The 17146-nt window shown below is 37.1% G+C and overlaps 1 protein-coding gene and 1 pseudogene across 1 annotated transcript; one reads left to right on the forward strand and one right to left on the reverse strand.

Annotated features, from left to right (window-relative positions):
- Positions 1-7774: 7774 nt before the first annotated feature.
- On the reverse strand, positions 7775-11079 carry LOC125479136 (annotated as a pseudogene).
- Positions 11080-12784: 1705 nt separating this feature from the next.
- Positions 12785-17028, forward strand: LOC125479140 (prolyl endopeptidase-like). The gene is made up of 12 exons (XM_048588175.1): positions 12785-13050; positions 13276-13495; positions 13611-13811; positions 13918-13988; positions 14377-14539; positions 14770-15363; positions 15563-15943; positions 16028-16103; positions 16199-16262; positions 16358-16493; positions 16605-16718; positions 16812-17028. Exons 1-12 carry the CDS (start codon positions 12941-12943, stop codon positions 16875-16877), a joined length of 2196 nt encoding a protein of 731 aa, XP_048444132.1. The 5' UTR covers positions 12785-12940; the 3' UTR covers positions 16878-17028.
- The last annotated feature ends 118 nt before the right edge of the window (positions 17029-17146 follow it).

The raw sequence follows: 17146 nt of genomic DNA on the forward strand, positions 1-17146 counted from the left end.
AATAGTGGATACGATTAAAATATAATTGTTATGTATATAAGGTTACAGTGACAATTTGAAAAGTCTTGTTACGTATATCAACTACCACCTAACCGTGCATGTGGAAAACAAGATACTCGTTGTCGTTATTTCATAGACATGCATGACCCTTAACGTGCTCTAAGCTTTTTCTTAATTTTGTTTTTCACCGAGGCCAACTAGGTTGTGATTATACTCACTAAATTCCGAGGCACAACATATGTGCATAACTAGTGAACATTCCCACTTCTTATATTAAGTTGTAGCCATGCACACCACATGCACATTACAAAAAAAAATTCACAAATTTATGCAATTGGACACTTGAATCAAAAATTGTTCCATCACAATTTTGTAGCACATCAAAAAGTAAAGTTTATTCCACAACCCATAAGCCCAACATGAAACACAAACCCTAATTTAACTTTTAAGTATTAATTCATCTTACAAACAACCCATTTATTCTATAAATCATTGATGTAGAAACTTGGAATTAAACACCCTCCTTTACTATGCTTGCCGAAGCCTTAGTCACCGAAAAAAAATAGAACTTTCCGGCCAAAATAGAAAATATGGTACAAACGTCCTATCTTCATGGATGGAACAATTTGTTGTGTTTGGTTATGGAAGAATAACACACATAGCTCACAGATCTAAGCTCAAACCTAAAAACCCTAACCTCATTCTTCTCACCTCTCTCTCGCATCCCTGTGTTCGAAATCAGAGGTATGAGGTCAACCCAAAATCCAGCTCACTCTTCTCATCTATCTTTGGACTTTCTCTCTTCAAAATCCGAGCTCAACCTAAAAACCCAGAACTCTGTGGCTCTCTCGACATCCCTTTCTTCCAAATAACAAAAATGGTGCAATGAGCTAAGGGTTCTTAGTATTTATATATAGGTATTTTAGTAATTTCAATTTTGTGCATGGCTTGTGCATGATCGATTTGTTCTATTTCTGTCTCAAGATTAAGAAAAATATCATTTTTGTCTATTTCCCTAATTTATTTGCTTATTGTGGCATAGAACTAGCTAAATATTTTTTTATTATGTATTATATTAATGTATAATAAAATATGTTTGAATACATCTGATATTATCCACACTAAAGGTAGGGGGAGTGGTTAAGTCTTACAATGGCCTAGCTATAATTTAGTTCAAATTTTTCTTTGATAAGAATCGAACATAATATTTTTCACTTGCAAGTTAAGAAGAATATCACTAGACCCTAAGCTTCAAAACTAACTAATATTTGATTTTTCATTTATTTGAAGGCATATGATCACCTATCCAGCAAGAGCAATAGCAAGCGATAAAAAGTTAAAAACAATTGGCAAGTAGCAAGGCACACTTTTATCTTGAAGGGTTTAGGGTTTTCTTAGGGTAGTGTTAACACACCTATTTTTGTTTTTCACACATACTTTTTAGTTTTTAACTGTCGAATTGAATGAACTAAAGAAGATCAATAACTAACAATGATATGTGGAAGGTAAAAATGAGTGTGTGAATAACACTATTTTTTATTTTTATAATCACTATATTAGAGCATACAATTTTTGACACTTCTCAAGCATGATTCAGTAGGTTCGAATTTGCTTCCTAAAGTTGAATTTTCAAAAAATGCGCTAATTTCAGCTTAAGGATATTAGACAAATGACTAGGCCTTCGAAACTATATTGGCTATAGTAGATGAATAATGTTTGAGATTTTTAAAAGATGTGTTAGCTCTAACATAATGAAACAGTTTCCATGTGGGAATTGATTTCCCATGTGATCACGGACACTCGTGATAGGGGCTGTTGCATTTTAGAGTGCCGTATCGAGATATAACAAAGTAGAATATTGTAACCGAAGGATTTGCAACAAGGTTCTATGGTACATAACCCAACCTCTTAGTTTGAAGAACCTAAGGGCACGGGTACACTATCCGCCGTAGTGCCTTTCCAATGGCACAAGGCGAATGTGATCACAAACCAGGGTGCACGTGCCCCTCTTAGTTTTATAAAACTACTCGAAATTATCTATTCTTCAATCATGCTCTGTGAAACAAATGATTCAAAAAAGGTTAAACAACGTCGACCCTCCCTCCTCCAGTCCTCTTATAAATTTGAGATCCCCGCTCTATACATGTATAATTTAACTTTTCAGTTTATTCAATATTGACCTAAAGAAACAATTAAAAGAGCAATAAAGTGCGGGGATGTAAGCTAAGAGCACATGGGTTGGCCAAGTGTTTGACGAAATGTTTCATCGTAAAAACTGAAGAAATTATTTTTCCATTGCGCCCTTTATTGTTTAAATGCAACGAGGTAGAGTCCTCCATCCGCCATTACTTAATTGTGCCCGTGGTGAACTAACCTTCTGAATTCTCTCCTGTCATACCATATATGTAAATTTTTATCCACATGACGATGTATAATTGATGCGAAACGCTACGATTATGACAACACATATCCGTTCTATTTACATTACTCTCCCTAGCTAAAGAGCAAGCTTAATTTCGCTAAATTTTGCATCATTCTATTGGTGAGTGATGCTATAAAAAGCTTCACAGGATTTGTATTTGTCATTGGGATTTGACCAGCAAAAAGCTCTAAGCATTTCGAACTAAAGCTTAATTAATTGACAAGCTCGACAAGATTAATGGACAACCTCGTTCTATTGATGAAGGGTCCTACTAAACCACTAAGTTTGGAATCCTAGGTACCCCATGATCATTTCCCTCCTACAAAAATATAGTCATTTTGACCTATATGTGACACACGTATATATACTTTACATTTGACAATGGAACGAAAAGGTAAATTTTAGGTCAATCCTCTCCAATTATTACACCATACAGTAAATAGTTTTAGTGCTTCCTTTTCATAATTCCACTGTGTATGCTATGCATCATGTACAGTGCTTGCTTTTTAATTTTGTAGTCTCTAGTAGTCTCTGAGAGGTTAATTTCAGACGATAAAACTTCCTCTTTGTCCATTGATACGTCCTACGCATGACACCCACAACCCAACCCATACGCTGTCATCAAAATCACTTCCCAGGCCATCATCTTCTCCTCACTTCATCACTCCCCAGCTAGCTGAATATGTAGTTATTTTATTTTATTTATTTATCAGAGCACACTTCCACAAGTTAAATCTCTCTAGCAATTAGCAAGCCGCATGCATTTACTATAGACCAACCAAACTTCTCTACTCCCCAACTATACGGTCCATGCCCAATAAATATTATCACAGTTTCAAAGTTTTCAAAGGAACGAGGGAAGGTACCATACAGACGTAAAAACACGGAACAGAAGTGAAGAAATTAGGATCCCACTCCCGCGTAGAATAAATGTTCATCGACTGAAAATTGAATTTGAATTTGACATGTATTGTACTCATGTGACCTGTCAACGTCCCATTAGTCTTTCTCTTTCTCTCTGCGTCCATACCAGTTGTCTGGCTGAGTTTCTGTCAGAAGTAGCCATGATTGAATCATTGGGGCAATGAAATTACTTAATCATACTTCACGCTTGTTTTTCCATTTTGTAGAAGATATTGTCAGTGATTTAATTTTAAAGTTTAAACTTTAGACAAACTAATACTAATTTAGATAATTAATTAACTGATCATCTGGGGAAGAGAGCGAACGATCGATCCCTCAACATTAGTTTTTCTCAAAACCCTAGCTAGGTTTCCAATGCACCTTCACCTTCTTCTTCTCTTCTCGATCTTCCCTTGCGCACGTACGAGGACTAAAGGGTCGTTATAACTGGTAGATGTAACCAAATGCCAAAAGATGTTGAAGTAGTTAGGAATATTAATTAACTTTGTAGTTAGTAATATTAATTAATTGAACTGCCAGTCATACTAATTGAGGATAGATTTTTTTATGTATTCGGAACATAGATCGGTACGTCATATGTCATAATGCAAGTAGAGAAATATTTAAAAAAAAACTTATTTTTACTTATATCGTAACACGTAATGTACCGACTGGTGTTCTGATGATAAAGAAAATTTTCTACGTATTGAGTACATAGTACTGTGCGGGTGTACTTGTCCTGGAGTGAAAAGTGTTTAGTTAATAGCTTGGCTAGATTTTATGGTTGCGGCAAATTAAATTCCCTTATCAGTTCACAGTAAATTTTGCAATTCTAGCTCTAATAATCTAGGGTTAATTTATAGTTTAAACTAGGGCTATAAATTTTTCCCGAAAATCTCAAACTAAACAAAAAAATTTCCGATCTCATACCAAAAAATTTCCAAACTGATGATACCAAAATTTTCGGGATCCATACCGAACCGATCCAAAACCTTTTAGTATGAAAATCGAGATTACATATTCAATGGTTCTAGAATCCTGAACTGAATCAAAAAAATATATATTTATTTTGGTTGTATGTATGTTAAATGTTGAATTTAAGTAGTTTGATAGTAGAGTATATTAGAAATGAAAGTATGAAATTAAGTAGTTTGAAACTTTGGAACTTCAATTTGACTTGCTATGATTGAATTCGTATGAAATTTTCAAATTAATATGAGGTAAAAAACTCTAAATTTCAATTGATATAAAATTGTGGAACAAAACTTTAGGCCAAAAACCTAAATTTTAGCTCACGTCCAAAAAATCTCAAATTTCAAACCAAAAACCCAAAAGCCTAGAACCCAAAATCCAATCCCGATCGGAATACTGAAAACATTTCGGAAATCCCGAAAACTGAGAAGACCGAAATTTTGGTTCGGGATTGATTTTCAAATTCCCGTCCCGAAAATATTTGGTTTGAAATCGGGATCCCATTTCGATTTGGGATCCACCCCTAGTTTAAATTTGCTAGAAGCCTAGATAGAAGATGAAGAGCAGGGATAATCAAATAATTCAAGGGCGTCAAGTGTTTAAATTAACTAAACTTAATTTTCATATGAGAAATGTTAAGGAAATTCTTTGAAAAATAACTCTCTATGGATTCTTTATCACCTCATATTTTTAATATAATATTTTAAAATGTTGGTACAGAAATTAACATTAAACTTTGATGCATAGATATCCTTATCTCTTTCTCATACAAGGGAAGAGATACTCTCCGCATCTATGCATTTGGAGCCCAGGGTTTAAATGATATGGGCTTTAAAATTTGATCTTAAGATAAAAAATTATTGTAGTTTTTTAAAGTTTTCACTAATTTTTTTGCTTTTAGCCATTGAATTAAATTTTAAGGTCCGGATCATTTGATCATTGAGATCCGTATGTATAGATCCAAAGAGATCTATTTCCCTCGTACAACATCTCTCTCTATCTGGTGTCATAGAGAGTTGCATCATATATTGATACAATGTTACACACATGAAATATTAATAATATGGCTTAATTTTAAAGGGCAAAGCATGCAAAACTTTATGCACTGTCTACTATATCCGTCGGACGTGAGAAATCCACCGATTCTTTTTATGTCAAGACTCCAGAGAATAAACAGATTGGAGTAAACTTTTCCGGCCTTTTAGTTTAATGCCTACTACTATAAGCCTTGAAAAAAGTTCATGCGCTTTGTTTCTTTCCTGTACTCTTTCTCTCTGTGTGCAACTTAACGTGTCAACTTTTATCCATGCTTCTATTCTTTTGTTCCCTTTATGAAAAAGTGTATTTATATTAGGATCGATGGTGGCACTGGAATTACGGGCTGGTGCCTGGTGGGGACGAATTTTTCGATTTGCAATAGCAACATATATAGCAAAAGGAAATTGCTCAACAGACATTTGTTCATGATTTCAGCCGCAGAAAACAGAAGTTAATATTTAGTTTTATGAAAGGGCAAATGATCTAGTAAATGCAGCACTGTTTTGAAATGTGGTTGACTAGTCGTTCAATTTTAAAAAGCAAAAGAATGAAATGAGCTCGATGCATGTGGAACTGGAATAATCCACCTTTTTTCATGATTGTGTGTGAGGCTGTGAGCTATGGATGTTTCTGTTCTTTTCTATTCTTTTCTATTCTTTTCTTTTCCTTTCTTTTCTTTTCAAGTGGATCCGCTCTTTCTCTCTTCTTTCATATGGTCTCGCGTCTCCTCGCGTATTAGCCATTAGGCATGTCACCTTAGGGCCCTCCTGCTAATTAATTAAATTTTGAAAAACTTGCAAAAGAGAGACGACGAGAGACTGGTTTGTTTGCTTTTGTTTTTACACGTATCAAGGACAAGGAATCAAGATCACTCATATCATAGAGTAATGTATTTTAAAAGACTAAAAAGGTGCTTGTGGGGTGGTAGTTTGGTTGTAGGTTTACTGGTTAGGGTTAGGGAAGATGTGGTGTGGAGGAAATATCTGTGTTTTAGTTTTCAACCCAAAGAATGATGGGGCTACGACGATGCTTATGTTGATGCTGATGTTGGTGAATAATATCTGTGTGTTAGTTTTCAACCCAAAGAATGATGGGGCTACGACGATGCTTATGTTGATGCTGATGTTGGTGAATCTCTTTCCAGCTTTACTGCATGCCATGTGAACTCTTCTCCCCTTCTCCCTCTCTCTCATCTTTAAGAGCAGTTTTCACCCTTTGAAGGAGGCCAAGGCAGGTAAGGCTATCTCCAACTGAGCCAGTTAAAGGACTATAAGGTTAAAAATAACTCGGAATAACACGAAAATCGTCTCCAATTAAGGGTTAGGCCAAAAGGTTTGTGTGCCCTACTGGGCCCAAACTCTCAAATCAGGGTAGCGGGCTGGCCATTTCCAGCCAACCCTCCAACGCTAGAATGTCAAGCTTGCCATTTTGCCATCCCTTCAACTCCAGAATGTCAAGCTTGACATTTTGCCAACCCTCCAGCTCAGTCCATTGTCTGGCGTCAACATGACTCCAACTAGTAACGGCTAGCTACGTCATGCTACCGTCAAGTTACCGTTGGAATTTGAATTATTTTTTGGACGAATTTAAAAACAAAATTTTAATTTTTTTTTTCCTATAAATACCTACACCATTCCTACAACATTGAAAGCTGAAAATAAGAAGTGCCACGTAGATAAGAATCCTATCTAAAATTTGCACAACTAATTACATCTCGACACGTGGCATTCGAAATCATATCCGAACAATTATTAAAATTACATAAAGATAAAAAATCTGGAGAGTTATCCCTATAGCGACACGTGTCACTCGAAATCATATCTGAAAAATTATTGAGATTACATAAAGATAAGAAATCTCGAGAGTTACTCACGTTAGCGACATGTATCACTTGAAAGCCTATCCAAAAAATTATATAAAGATAAGAAATCTGGAGGCTTATTCATTTGACGAAAAGTGGCACTCAAAATATGTTCGAAAACTTTATTTAAATATGTTAGTTTAATTTAATTAACCATATTACTTTAATTAAAATAATAAATTATGTTTGGCCTATGACTCTTTGGCTCCCTCGGTTGAAGATGATTTTTTGTCAAAGGGCTATGTTTGGCCTATGATCCTTTGGCCCCATCAGTTGGAGATGATATAAAATATGGTTTATTGTTCATTAAAATATAATTTCTTGCAGTGCGACAAGGCTAAAGGGAACCCTTTGGCCCTCTTCGGTTGGAGATGGCTTAACTTACTCTTACTATTTACTTTGAATGGTACTTATTTTTGTGCAACTCTATTCATTGAGTAAGGACAAGAACAAGAGCGATACTATTCACAAATATATTTAAGAGTAAAATTTGTAGAATAATAAAGAAATTCTATTTTTTGCCTTTGTGATAATTTTTCAACTTTGTATTAATCTTGACCGTTGATAGCACTACCCAATTACGAAAGTGACAAGTGCTTTTATTTTATTGATGCATGTAAAAGGAGAGTTTAATTGGAGTATTGACTGGTGAGTACCCAGTATCGTTCTTCATTCATTAGCTCAAGTACTTAAAAAACGTAAATGGACTTGTTTGGGCTTTCATATTACATGATTTGGACCGCCTAAACACATAATTGCGCCTAAAAGAACAGGTTCCTTGGCAGCCTCTTTGGCGGGTGGTTTCTTCCTTTGGACATGGCAGTTCTCCGTCATCGTGATTGCATTAGTTAGTAGCATCGGATTCTCTGGTAAACACTTTGGATTCTCTGGCAATATTATTGGATCATAGAGTTAAAAAACACAGCATATCACAGCATATCAAATACTAACCTTAATTAGCTACATAGGACAGAGAAGCTGGTCAGCGTATTATCTCAACATCATCAGAAGATTAATTTTTCTAACTTGTCATCCAATGTGTCGCTGAAATTACTCTTCCTTGTTTGTTTATTATGTGTCCTTCCACCGGGGCTTCTACCTATCTGATTCACAGCAGGATCCAATGCTGACAATGTAATTGAAGTGGTACGGTGAATTGAGAAAGGACTGGGTGATATCCGCTTCTGTTTTGGCAATGTGCCACGAATCCTTCCCTGGTCATCCAGAAATAGACTCTGCAGCTGCCCGCTGTTTGGTGGCATCATCTACGTATAGTAGATCATCTATCCTTGCCATTATGTTGAAGGCTATGCTTTCCATCACCCTAGAGTAGCTCTCAAGGATTGATTGCCCCACATCCTGCAGCACACGGGAAATTAAGTTTTCTCAATTAGAATGAACGGAACTAGAATAAATTCACAGCCTAATTTTTGGACTAAAGAACAACAATACAAGACAATAACATGCCTTTTCAAACTCAGACTCCTTATGCATATAACATTTGAATTGGTAACCTTCCAGTTTCAATATTTTTTATCATACTTTGGGACAGAAAAGAAAATGTTAGAAACAGCAGGCAAGGGGCTTGACCAACTATCATTTCCTTATGTTCGAGCAAAGATGACAAAGTTTTTTTGGGGGCGTACCCTGTTGTACTGAATCTTGTTCATGTCCAGAGCAGTCTGTGGGAGGCCAGGGAACCGTATCTTCAGATTCTGTAAGAGGGTATCCGTCCTATATGCGAGAAGCTTACTCTTTTCTATATCACTGACAAAGCCTTTGACCTTTCCACCCCAGGATGACTTTGCAGAATTTACACGAGTTAGATGGGGTTTCACATGCTTCTGCTTCCAAATGTGTGCGGCAGCCTCAATCCTGTTTGCTATTTCTAGAGTGGTGTATTCTGATGAGAGGTCCAAGTAATCAAGAAGACCTTCTTGGGAAAACCGATCAGCAGCTATAAAACGGTAAATGATTTCGCCTAAACAAGCTTTCCCACTCTGACATCAGTAAAATGATGTCAACATACATAATGGTAATAAATCAGATAAATGAACATCAAGCATAACTTAGCCATATCATGCCTAGCCCCCTAACTGGATAGCTAACACAAATACATATGAATATGAACTTCAAAAACGACAGCACTCAACATGAATAATATCTTGACAATCTGGAAAAGTACAACGATGGTCGAAAATCAGACTAACTGAGCCTCAAAACAACTATAGTCCATATGGTTTTGAAAAAAGCAACAAGAAAATAATGTGTTGATCTCTGCATATTTTGTGTGCGCATCTAATTCGCATACACGATTGATCATGCATAGGAATAGATATGAAAGTACAGATTTCTCCTTACCTTGGGCAAACTCTCCAAGTAAGCATCTGGGGTTTCCATTTCAGCTAGCACACTACTATTGATGGCCATTGCAGCCTTAAGGATCTGATTTGTGCAATCCCGACACTGTTGCAAGGTCTTTCTCACATTTTCCGACAGACCATTTGAGGGGACCTTAGGGAATGGGAGCCACCACTTCTCTTCTTGCCTAGTTGATGGTCTGCCGGAAGAGGAAGACAAGGCACCATCATCAGAATCAGGAACAATTATTCCTCGGTCAACATAGTAAAACTCAGAGTCGTGGAATCCGTCAAGAATGCTAAGCAGCATTGCATCCAGTTTCTTGAGTGCCGGGAGGTTTACATACAGATCAGAGCGCGGCCGAGTGACCATAACCTCAAAGGTCCCACCACCAGGGAAATCTTGTACTGATGGTATGAGCTCAACAATAGAATCACTTACAGACAAAAGCCAATCCATCTCTCGGCACCACATTGCCTTCTTCTGGGGAGCCAGAGGCTCCAACTTCCACAACTCCCCAAATACGGTGGCTGCCAATAAAACCGAATGAAAAAGACATAAAACTAATTGGACAACTGGACGGAACGTATAGCAATGTGTCTTTTAATGCTAAAAACTGTAAGAAGGGTTTTGGGGGAAGTTGTAAGGAAACAAGGATTCAAACCAAGAAGACCAGAGTTTGTACAAACCAGAAAGATTTGTGATTGCATTGGAAATAGCAAGCGCAGTACAGACTCCCTTGCCTCCGCCGGACATATCTTCTCCGAGCAGAAGCTTTGCAAACCGCTCCTTCATCAATTCAACTTCTGCAGAAAGCACAATTATAAATGGTAGTATACAAATGTCTAATTTGCAGTTGCACTCCAGCAAAGCTTCATTCTTTTTTTTTTTTCGCCCAGAGCGAAAAAAAGAGACTGACATACAAGTTCTAAGCCTTAAAATGCTACACCAATTACTTGCGTGGATTTAAATAGCTCGATTTTACACTGCAATTGCAACTGTTTCCCCCCATTTGCTTGCATTACATATCTATCTAACACTTCAAATCCTACACTAATTACTTGCCTGAATTTAGAAAGCTCAATTCTTTGTACTATCCACATGAACTAATAATGACCCGAATTTTCCAAATCTTTGCACTACAAACATTCCAAAGTAAAATTGCAAACATTTCTAAGGTAAAACACACTAACCGGACAACTTGGTCTGGGGTTTCTCCGTCATGGTCGGCGGAAGGTCGACACATCGTCCACCTACCGCCGGCAAAACAAACGGCATGGGCGGCTGCTGAGAATAAGAAATGTCAGCGAAGTCGGGTCCAGATGGAGGCGAAGAAGTGAGGGAAGTGGAAGCAGCAGGAGCTTGGCGACCGTACAGTCGACAGGAAAAGCCACTGCAGCTTTCGGATTCACTGACGTCGGCACTCAAGCTGTAACTGTCGAAGCGCTCGCTCAACTGCTCCAACTCATCATCCTCGGACGAGACGCCGATGCTCCCCATCGATCAAGGAAACTCAAACCCCCAACAAACAAAATCACACTGTCTCTTACTCTCTTTCTTTGCTGAGGACAGGAAAGTGGAAAGATCAAAAGACTAGCGCTAAATTTATACGTCTACCGTTATAACTTTTCTGTAAGTGATGTTTGCGGTCCCACCTAGGAGGCAGTGCTGGGCCGCTTTCTATTTTTTTTTTTTTTTTATGGTTTGTTGATTTTTATTTAAAGAAAACTAATGAAATGGTTTAAAAATTTTGAATTTTAACGAAAAAAAAAAAAAAAAGATTAAAGTGTATAGTATCATGATTAACCTTTTAGTGTAAAAATTCGATTTTTCGTTAAAGTTTCATTTTATTTATATATTTGGAGCTGACATATACATAATATCCTTTATTTTTTATTTTTTTGTGGTAAATTATTTAGAGATGTATAAGTTGGCAGTTGGTTTAGGTCAGGGTCGTAAATTGCATTTGTTTTGGGGTACGGATTGAATTATTTTAGGTGATTTGCAGGTTGCTAATAATGGTTTGATTTGGTTGTGTCTCTCGAATCACTAATAAATAAAATAAAATAGAGAATTTTGGAGAGATGTTTTAATGTGTCATAAAAAGGGTTTGATATAGTATAAGTGGTTGGATACTTGAAAATAAAATATTCCACTACTTATATTATGATACTTGACATACTAAACTTTTTTCCTGACACACTGAAATTTTTTTCCGAAATTCTAAGATGAATGTGGATGTGCTTCATATATTGTTTAAGGAAAACTTGCTTTTCACTATTGTGATTGAGGTTAACTAATAATCTACGAATAATTTGGTACTTGTGCAACCTGCCATTTTATAACTTAACGAAGATTTCCTTGGCTCATCAACATTTGTTAGTTAAGATTTTCTTCATGGAATCCTTGTGTGATAATATGATTCCATGGGCCATCTTATCCCTAACAAGTGATGGGCCCCCGATTCCTTTCTTGGGTAGAAATCCGACAAACTAATACTAAGGCAAAGATTCTGGGCCTTAAGCCACCCAAAACCCGGCCCAATTATTTAATTTTGGCTCAATTATGGCATTCCTCTCTATCTATAAGCAGGAGGTTCGAATATTGTTTTATAAAAAACGATTATGAATTGAGGATTGATTACAACATTTACATATATTTAAGAGAAGTGTTATTGACACTCCAAAAATCTCATTCTACACTCCTCACAAGTGTATTTTTCTTTTTAAATATAGAAAATTTGGAGTATAGAATGAGAAATTTGGAGTGCCATTAACAATTCCCATATTTAATATTAATTATTATTTAATGGTTAATTATATTTTATATGAATATTATATGTAATACAATTACTATTTGAACGTCGAGATGATGATTGTATTAAATACATATAAGTATTGTATCCAAAACTAATCATAATCACCGAATATCACTTTGGATGATATTTTGTTTAGAGTATTGTGCACTATACTTGGTCCATAATAACATATTTTTGGTCCATTATATTTTAGTTTGGAAATGGAGATGCGTTTTATCCAAGGACATTGGAATTCGAATACGTAGCTTGCGAGGTTGTGTGGTTTGGCTTTAAAGGGAAACTGGTCAAAATTATGGCGACATAAACCAACACATAATGAAGACACTTCAGCACAAGTATTGAAAGATCGCGCTCCAATGCAAGCGTTGGACGCAAACAATGTTGTCATACGCTCGACATGCCACTGCCTTTGTCCGCAAACAATGTTTTAGCATCTTCCCTTTTCATATGCACGTCGTCGTCTATAAGAACACCACTGGCTTCAGCCAATCTCAGTATCAAATCAATTCCAGTTCGCTCTCTCTCCTCCTCCTCCGCTCTCCCAAAACCTAGAAACACAAACGCAATGGGCTCCCTCTGTGCCATAGACGTCCCCTTGCACTACCCTACCACCCGCCGAGACGAGTCCGTCGTCGACGACTACCACGGCGTCAAGGTCGCCGATCCTTACAGATGGTAAGACAAGCAATTCCACTATTGACTTTTGGTTTTTATTTTTATTTTTTATTTTCAGCTAGTCGCCGATTTTTTATTTTTTATTTTTTTCAAAGGAGTTGATATTGACTTTTGGTTTTTATTTTTATTTTTTATTTTCAGCTAGTCGCCGATTTTTTATTTTTTATTTTTTTCAAAGGAGTTGATATTGACTTTTGGTTTTTATTTTTATTTTTTATCCTTTAGGCTTGAAGATCCCGACTCCGAAGAGACGAAAGAGTTCGTACAGAAACAAGTAGAACTGACGCAGTCGGTTCTGAAGGAATGCGATACGAGAGGGAAGCTTGGCGAGAAGATCACCAAGCTTTTCGATCACCCGCGTTATGATGCACCTCGGAAGCGAGGGAATAAGTACTTCTACTTCCACAACACTGGGCTTCAAGCCCAAAGTGTCCTACACGTGCAGGTATGCCCTTTGTTCAGAATTTGATCCTCAAGTGCATATACGTTCATTCATTCGATATATTCGTCTGTTTTTTTTTCTTTTTATGGGTTTTTAGGGGGTTTATTTGTGGTTTTAGGATAGTTTGGATGGAAAAGCAGAGGTATTGCTTGATCCCAATACGCTTAGCGAAGATGGGACTGTATCTTTGAACGCTTCTTCAGTAAGCGAGGACGCCAAGTACTTGGCCTATGCCCTTAGTACAAGTGGCAGTGATTGGGCAACGATTAAGGTGATGCGGATTGAGGATAAGACGGTTGAACCTGAAACTATATCTTGGGTAAGTGCTGAGTTTATGTATGCTTCAATGTACTTAGAAACAAGTGTTATCGGTGAAACCATTTGTTATTCTGAGGTTACCATTTTTTCTCAATGTTGGTTTCCAGGTCAAGTTTTCGGGTATTTGCTGGACACATGATCATAAAGGGTTTTTCTACAGCCGCTATCCAGCTCCTAAGTAAGTAGCAATATGTATATTTATTCTTTACTTTGAAGTGTAACGTGGATTTGATGCGGTTATATAATCACAATGGTTGTTAGTTTGAAACTTCAGTTGTAAAAAATTAATGACTAAATGTGAGGACAGAATTGGTGTACATTGTTGCTTTACTTCATTCAGGAAGATCTATAGATGGTTAAATGGCTACTGCAAGGCTCTGCTGTCCTTAAGTTTGGGCTGCGAGTGTAGGAATGCAGTTTGATGTTACAGAGACAAGAATTGGAATTTTCAGAGATTACTATTAGGGCAGTGGATAGCTATCTTAGATTTAATTTGATATTCGTCGACTGTAAAAGCTATGCAATATAGTGAAATTAAATAATTTGCCTGCTGATTTGTTCTGCAGAGAAGGAAAAGATGTTGATGCTGGGACAGAGACCAACGTCAATCTTTATCATGAGTTATACTATCATTTTGTGGGCACAGATCAATCAGAAGACATATTATGCTGGAAGGATTCTGAAAATCCTAAATCCTTGTTTGAAGCTGCTGTTACAGACGATGGGAAAGTAAGTAGATTTATTATCTTTCTGGCTCTTATGGCTCTCACTTTCTTATTGTTGAAGCAGTAGTATCATGTGGAACGCTCAAAATGTATCGAACTTGCATTATCAGTCGCAAATACTGGCTTTTGTCTGTCGAAGGCATTGCCTGTGTTTTGTGACTTTTGTCTAATTGTTAGATCAGATTTTTGTCAAACTTTTGTATAGAACTAACTTTTATTTTTTGTAATCTGCAGTATATTCTTTTGTATGTTGAGGAGGGTTGCGACCCGGTCAACAAACTTTATTACTGTGACATGTCTGCACTTCTTAATGGGCTTGAAGGTCTAAGGGGGAAAAATGATTTACTGCCAGTTATCAAGGTTATTGATAAATTTGATGCGCAGTATCGTGTCATTGCAAATGATGACACTGTGTTTACTCTTCTGACAAATAAAGATGCTCCAAAATATAAGGTGGCCCGAGTTGATCTGAAGGAGCCAACTGTGTGGACTGACGTTCTCCCAGAATCCGAAAAGGATGTGCTTGAATCAGCGTCTGCTGTAAATGGTACCCAAATGATTGTTAGTTACTTGAGTGACGTGAAGTATATTGTACAGATAAGGGATCTGAAATCAGGTAACTTGCTGCATCAATTACCGATTGACATTGGATCGGTTCATAGGTTTTTGGCAAGACGTGAAGACAGTACAGTCTTTTTTGGGTTTACAAGTTTCCTTACCCCTGGTATAATATATCAGTGTAATCTAGACAATGAAATCCCGGCCTTGAAGGTATTTCGCGAAATTACGGTTCCTGGGTTCGAACGCTCAGAGTTCCATGTTGATCAGGTATTAAAAGCTTGTTGCACTGACAATAATTTTAGTGTTGCTAACTTAATCCGACTCTTTTTAATCTATCTTCAGTTTGTTATAACATTTTTCTGTATTTCGTTCTACTTTGTGATTAGAGCAGTTCTAATATATCTTCAATTCTTTAGTCTTTGAACCTTCGAATGATGTTTACTTGATTAAATTTTCCGTTCTCCAGGTATTCATTCCCAGTAAAGATGGCACTAAGATACCAATGTTTGTAATGGCCAGAAAGAACATTCCTTTGAATGGATCACATCCGTGCTTGCTAAACGGATATGGTGGATTTAACATTAGTATTACGCCTTCATTCAGTGTTAGTCGCAGTGTACTTACAAGGCATTTAGGTGTTGTGTACTGCATAGCCAATATCCGTGGGGGTGGAGAGTACGGTGAGGAATGGCATAAAGCAGGCTCCCTTTCTAAAAAGCAAAATTGCTTCGATGACTTCATTTCTGCAGCCGAATACCTTGTATCTGCCGGTTATACCCAACCCAGCAAGTTGTGTATTGAAGGTGGAAGTAATGGCGGGCTGCTGGTTGGAGCTTGCATAAATCAGGTGTGACATCTTTAGTTTTGTTTGCCATGTAAACTGTAGCGAGCGATTAAAGAAAATGAAAAATAAAAATTTGCTTTCTTGCAGAGACCCGATCTTTTTGGTTGTGCATTGGCTCATGTTGGTGTTATGGATATGCTACGGTTCCACAAGTTTACCATAGGTGAGTTTGCTTCCTTTTAATCCACTAAGTGTTTTCTTCTTCCTTTCTTTTACAGTAGTTTTGTCATATTTGTTTGATTTAGGAGATTCTTTCAGGTCATGCCTGGACTTCGGATTTTGGCTGCTCTGACAAGGAGGAAGAGTTCCATTGGTTAATCAAGTAAGGTTTCCGGGACAAGCTCAGATTTCTTCACTCTTCTTACGAGTATAAGCATGTCCTTATCTCTCCCTACCATATATATCCTGTACTTTCAGGTACTCGCCTTTACACAATGTCAGGAGACCATGGGAACAACATGCAACCCAACCTCACCAATACCCATCTACCATGCTATTGACCGCGGATCATGACGACCGAGTTGTACCATTACACTCGTTGAAGTTTCTGGCGGTTAGTCTCTTTTGTGATGGATAGAATTCATAAGTCATTATTCAATGCAAATGTAAACCTTGTGGCCTTGATATGATATCTCATCGTCACTGCTGTTATCTTTGTTCTCAGACCCTGCAATATGTTCTGAGCACAAGTTTGGAGAAGAGCCCACAGACAAATCCGATTATTGGTCGCATTGAGTGCAAGGCAGGGCATGGAGCTGGACGTCCAACCCAGAAAATGGTAAGTATCGGATGTAAGTTTTATATTTTCATTGCTAGGTTTTTTATCGTATCATAATCATTGTATTTATATAACTGGCTTTTGTACGAACAGATTGATGAAGCAGCTGACCGGTACAGTTTCATGGCTAAGATGTTGGGCGCATCATGGATAGAGTAGATTATATCGATACTTAAGAGAAGAGATCAAAAGTGAGCCAGATATTTACTTAACAGCGAAGATGATCTTATATTCTACTGTAACCTTAATTTTTGGGGCTCCTGTTTTATCTTAGGCTTTTTATAAATTTTTGCTTTTGTTTTTCCTTTAATTTAGAAATCTTTTTATAAGACCAACTCCAACCCATGGCCTAAAACCTATAATTTCCCTTCTATTCCCCCCAATCCATTCCAACCCTAGTTCTAATTTAAAGTTAGAACCTAAAAATT

The sequence above is a fragment of a genome, unplaced genomic scaffold (assembly GCF_019419815.1).
Source record: "Pyrus x bretschneideri cultivar Hongxiangsu unplaced genomic scaffold, Pyrus_bretschneideri_v1 Contig28, whole genome shotgun sequence".
Taxonomy (NCBI): domain Eukaryota; kingdom Viridiplantae; phylum Streptophyta; class Magnoliopsida; order Rosales; family Rosaceae; genus Pyrus; species Pyrus x bretschneideri.